General features: G+C 49.0%; 1 protein-coding gene across 1 annotated transcript in view; it reads left to right on the forward strand.

Moving 5' to 3' along the window:
- BMS1 (BMS1 ribosome biogenesis factor) overlaps positions 1 to 5,000 on the forward strand; it is an 81,042-nt gene that overhangs the window by 49,634 nt on the left and 26,408 nt on the right. The window contains exon 11 of the mRNA XM_085873914.1: positions 4,606 to 5,000. This exon is cut by the window's right edge and continues 18 nt beyond it. Within this exon, the coding sequence (XP_085730040.1) occupies positions 4,606 to 5,000 (395 nt within the window). The remainder of the gene's footprint in view (positions 1 to 4,605) is intronic.

Below are 5,000 nucleotides of genomic sequence, written 5' to 3' on the forward strand. Positions count from 1 at the left end.
TGTTCTTATGAACCGCCATCTTTGAAATTTTAAGGATGGAAGCAACGTGACGCTCACTGTATCCCGCTGCCAGTAAAGCCAGAATTGAACCCTTCTTTTCCTCACTCAAAACCTTTCTTTTCAACTCTTTTGGCATGGGCAATAGTTTTTTTTTTTGATTCCAATTACTTTTGAGGTACTACGAGCACTGTTTTTGCCATCCAGCTGGTCCTATTGCAAGAGGATAGTGATGACCAGATCAGTGGTTTTTATACTTTTCCTTGATAAATAAGATTTGGTTCAGGTGATCACCTAATCAGTACCTCACAAAGTAGAATGAGTTGTGCCTCTGTTGGAATTCAACAGACACTGGAATGGAATGGCTGCCATACATGTGGAGATGCTGATTTAAATTTTTTTTGGAGTGGTCTCTTATTTTTTTCCAGAGCTGTATGTATATATGTGTGTGTGTGTGTGTGTGTGTGTGTGTGTGTGTGTGTGTGTGTGTGTGTGTGTGTGTGTGTGTGTGTGTGTGTGTGTGTGTGTGTGTGTGTGTGTGTGTGTGTGTGTGTGTGTGTGTGTGTGTGTGTGTGTGTGTGTGTGTGTGTGTGCGCGCGCGCGTGTGTGTGTGTGTGTGTGTGTGTGTGTGTGTATATGTATATATATATATTGTTGCGGGCTGGGGACCGGTAGCCCAGAACGACCGCTAGATGGGGGAAGTTATGTCGTCTCCCACCAGACTCGGAATTGTAGGCCGTCGCTCACGGATAACTCCGTGAGGCGGCGGGTCGCTTAACTGACCGTGGAGGCCAATACCTCCACCGCGTAGCGTGGGGTCTTTTTGTCTGGAACCAATTTACCTAATTAACCGCACGGTGTCGTCAACCAGGGAACCACACCCTCGGCACATCTTGCTCGAACCGGGTCACTCTACTGATTGCGATAGAGTTCCAACGACCGACTACCAACTCCGGTTCGGGTGCAGTCGAGCGGAACTGCCAAAGCCATGCCGGCAACGATAAGCAGATTAACGGGAACAAAGACCCTGCTAAAACTCAGATCCGAACCATGCTGGACCAATGAGAGAAAGGACAGAAACAAACTGGGAACATTTCTACAATTGTTTTAGTTACAGCAAGAAGGACACAGAGCAAGCTTATCGCAGATATACAGGAGATTTACAATGATCGAAAACACTTATGCAGTTGTACTTAGCAGACGGTGCCACACACACAGACGAAAATATATCCCAGGTGAATTCCAAGGCACCTCGCAGCCAGGGAGAAAGATGAGCTGGGGTCGCGGCTCGGCTGGGTACGTTCACGTTGGAGGGAGGGGGTACTCCGTGGTGCGGCACCTGCCAATGGTCGTGCAGCTCGGCCCGCAGTCACACACACACGTGGGGCTCGTGTCCACGGAGGGACCCGAGCGGAGCAGAGCGGAGTCCAAGGGCGGGGATCAGGGTCGCGGACAGGACCCAGCGAGAGACCCGGTCGAGGTAGGGTGTCCTCGGTCGTTATCGGAATCGACCAGATGGATCGCTTCACCAACGAAGAACGGCCATGCACCATCACCCACAGACTCGTGAAAAACCTCTCAGTCTATCAATCCTCCTCGTTCACCAAACTCAAGACTCCAGAAAAACTCTAACGAACGCCCCAGCGCATGCGGAACTGATTTGCACACGTGCACTCCCCAGCCATTTGCACACGTGTACTCCTACATTCTATGGCATTTGCACTACTCGCACGTTCTGACACACACTCTGGGACAATCATACTTGGTGCTTGGGTTAACACGAGATCCCGGGGCCTCTGCCCCCCTCCAAACCTGGCATGTACCCTTTCACATCATGCAACGGCTCCACCTCGTACGGTCTTACCGGACTCACCTCATCACAGTCTGCCTCGAGGGAGCATATCTTCTCCCTTTGTTCCTGTGGGAGGTTAATCCGACCCTCGCATTGGGTCCCAATAAATTCCACAAGCTCAACCCCAATGTCCCCCACCAGTTCTATGTGTGTGTGCTCCCCTTTAATTTCGTACAATTCATCCACCTCGTTTACGATGCACAATTCCTGGCTCTTCGTCTCTACCTGCCCGAGTTTACAGGTTTCACTCGTGACTATCGTAGCATCACTCGTCACCTCGACCTTGCCCGTCTCCATTGCGGTCTAAACAGCCTCCACACTTCCCCTTGACTCGGTCTTTTCTCCATGTTCAGTCGTGATCCCATTTGAAAAATTCCGGACCATGTTCTGCATTTCCGCCTTCAGTTCCTCCTCACCCGCCTTCATTGCTTGCGCATTCGCATCCATTTTTTGCATTAGTATCTCCAACATCTGTCTCATGTCAAATGACCCTGGCGAAGTCAATCCGCCATGATCGGGCACGGATCCGACAGGGATCATTCGGTCCTCCATGGGGGAAATTTGATGCAGGGGGAACTCCGGCATTGTCGCGTTGCCCCCAATACTACCTCTGGGTCTGGTTGCAGGGAAAGATCTTCCTCACAGGTGTTGTCCTGTGCCACGGATTTCTTTAACATTATATCGGAACCAACCTGTACCAGCTTGTCTTGGTCCGCCATGGTTCATACCGAGAATTAAATAAAATTTGACTGCTCTTCATTTCGGAGGGAAGGGGGGGGGTGTTGTGAAGCACACCCTTGGTCCGAATCCTGCAAATTTCTCGATGGAGGCGGAGGGGTTCGAGATCCGAACTCCTGACACCAAACTGTTGACAGTTTGGTGTCCCGTAAATTTCTTTCTGGAGTTGTGGTGTTGGAATCCCACTCCTGACACCAATCTGTTGCGGGGCCGGAGACCGGTGGCGAGAACGACCGCTAGGTGGGGGAAGTTACATCGTCTCCCACCAGACTCCCGGAATTGTAGGCCGTCGCTCATGGATAACTCCGTGAGGCGGCGGGTCGCTTAACCGACCATGGACGCCAATACCTCCACCGCGTAGCGTAGGGTCTTTTTGTCGAGAACCAATTTACCTAATTAACCACGCAGTGTCGTCAACCGGAGAACCACGCCCTCGGCACGTCTTGCTCGAACCGGATCACTCTACCAACTACGAATCACCTTTACGGATCGGATATAGCCGAGCGGCACTGCCAAGGACGTACCGGCTAGAAGGAATGGATTGTTGGGTATAAAGACCCAGCTAAACTTAGACCGACCGAACCATGCTGGACCAATGGAGGAAAAGACAAAGGCGAGCTGGGAACATTTCTACAATTATTATTTATTTACAATAAGCGAGGAAAAGCATGTGGCACAACAAAGGTTTATTGGGGATGTAATGCAGGGAAAGATGAGAGAGGTGTGGGGTGCGACAATTATACAAGCAACTTACAAAAGCAGACAGTGCAGACTTGACGGGAGATTAACAAAGCAACAATCACAACAATAAAAGATCTTATACAGGCTTATCGAACGGACAGGCGCCAACACACTCAGACACACACTCAGACAAAAGAAACCCAATGAAAGGCAAAGGACTTTTGCAGCCAGGGAGGGAGGGAATTGAGGTCACAGTTTTTGGGACCTGAGCATTTCGGGGGAAGGGATGCTCCGTGGTGCGGCACCCGACAAAAGCTGTGCAGTTCGGTCCACAGCCGCACGTGTGGTAATCGTGTCTGCAGCAGGAGCTTGAGTGGAGGAGAGTGGAGGAGAGCGGAGTCCAAAATGGCGAGAGTTGAGCAGTAGCAGGACTAGATAAGAGGTTTGGTCAAGGTCGTGTCGGTGGGGACCAGTAGGCTGGCCGTCGAGGTGAGACGTAATCAGAGCCAAGCAGCGGGAAAAACTTCACAGCAACTCCTTCAATTCCCTTTCGCACTTCTCCTTCCAACGGCCTCCCACAGCAACAACCTTCCCATCCAACGACTACCTTCACATTCAATTCAATACCTTCGCAGCCAACAATTCTGACCGACTTCTTCCTTTCCATCCACCCCAACTTCGCCCCAACTCTGAGGATTGCTCCGTACCTTATAGATCACGGAGCTCAGGGAGGAGCCATGGCGAAACCGACGTCATCGTCCGATCCGAGCATCTTGATTTGACTGGGCCTTCATGTGGTCCGCCTTTCTGGGCGGGGTTTCGGCCAGGCGCTAGTTTGGCCCGCCCACACTGCGCGTATCTGGGTTTGGGAAGGTGGATGCCGATGCGGCTTCCATAGCGAACGTCCTGATTTTGCCTCAGAAAACGAGACTCTGGATACAGCGGGTAGACGGTGGGACGCTGTGGCTAGCGAAACGAGGGGAGCAAGCGAGATTAATTTACCTCAGAAAAAGGAGGGAATAAAATCAAAGGGGAAAAATGATTCATTAATCCTAACTAATAGCCCATCGCAACGCACTCACTGCTGTCCCGCTCGACAAAAGGTAGGGATCTATCTGCATATATATTAATGGCATAACTGACTCAGGACAACTGTATGTTGTATGCATACGGTTCCGAGAACCATAACAATATGTATATATATATATATATATATATATATTTATATATATATATATATATATATATATATATATATATATATATATATGTGTACATTTGTATGATATGTTATTTGATAAAATGCATACAGAATGAAAATGATGTCTTTCTTTCAGTTTCCAAGATTCAGAAGAAGAAAAAAAACGAGAAGCAGAGTTTGTAGTGAAGGGTAAAGATGTAAATGATTTGGGAAGAAATGAAGAAAATGAAAATTATGTCAATCTTGAAGTTATCGGAGCAGATGAGACATCGAGCGAGACGGAGGAGGCCGCAAGCGAGACGGAGGAAGCCGCAAGCGAGACCTCGGAGGAGCCCTCAATAGATCGGAAAGCTGTTGATTGCAAAGTTGAACAAGAAGACCGAATACAGAGAAAGATAATGAGTAAGGGCAACTATAAGGAAGTAAATGAGAATGGGAATATAGTTCACAATGATATTGTGGAAGAGGATGATTTTGATTGGGAACAGGACAGAATGGGTGATGAAATGGAATTTGAAGAAGCCAAAGATT

Source organism: Eptatretus burgeri, chromosome 3, assembly GCF_056783735.1.
Source record: "Eptatretus burgeri isolate ZD-2024b chromosome 3, Ebu_testis_v1, whole genome shotgun sequence".
Taxonomy (NCBI): Eukaryota; Metazoa; Chordata; class Myxini; order Myxiniformes; family Myxinidae; genus Eptatretus; species Eptatretus burgeri.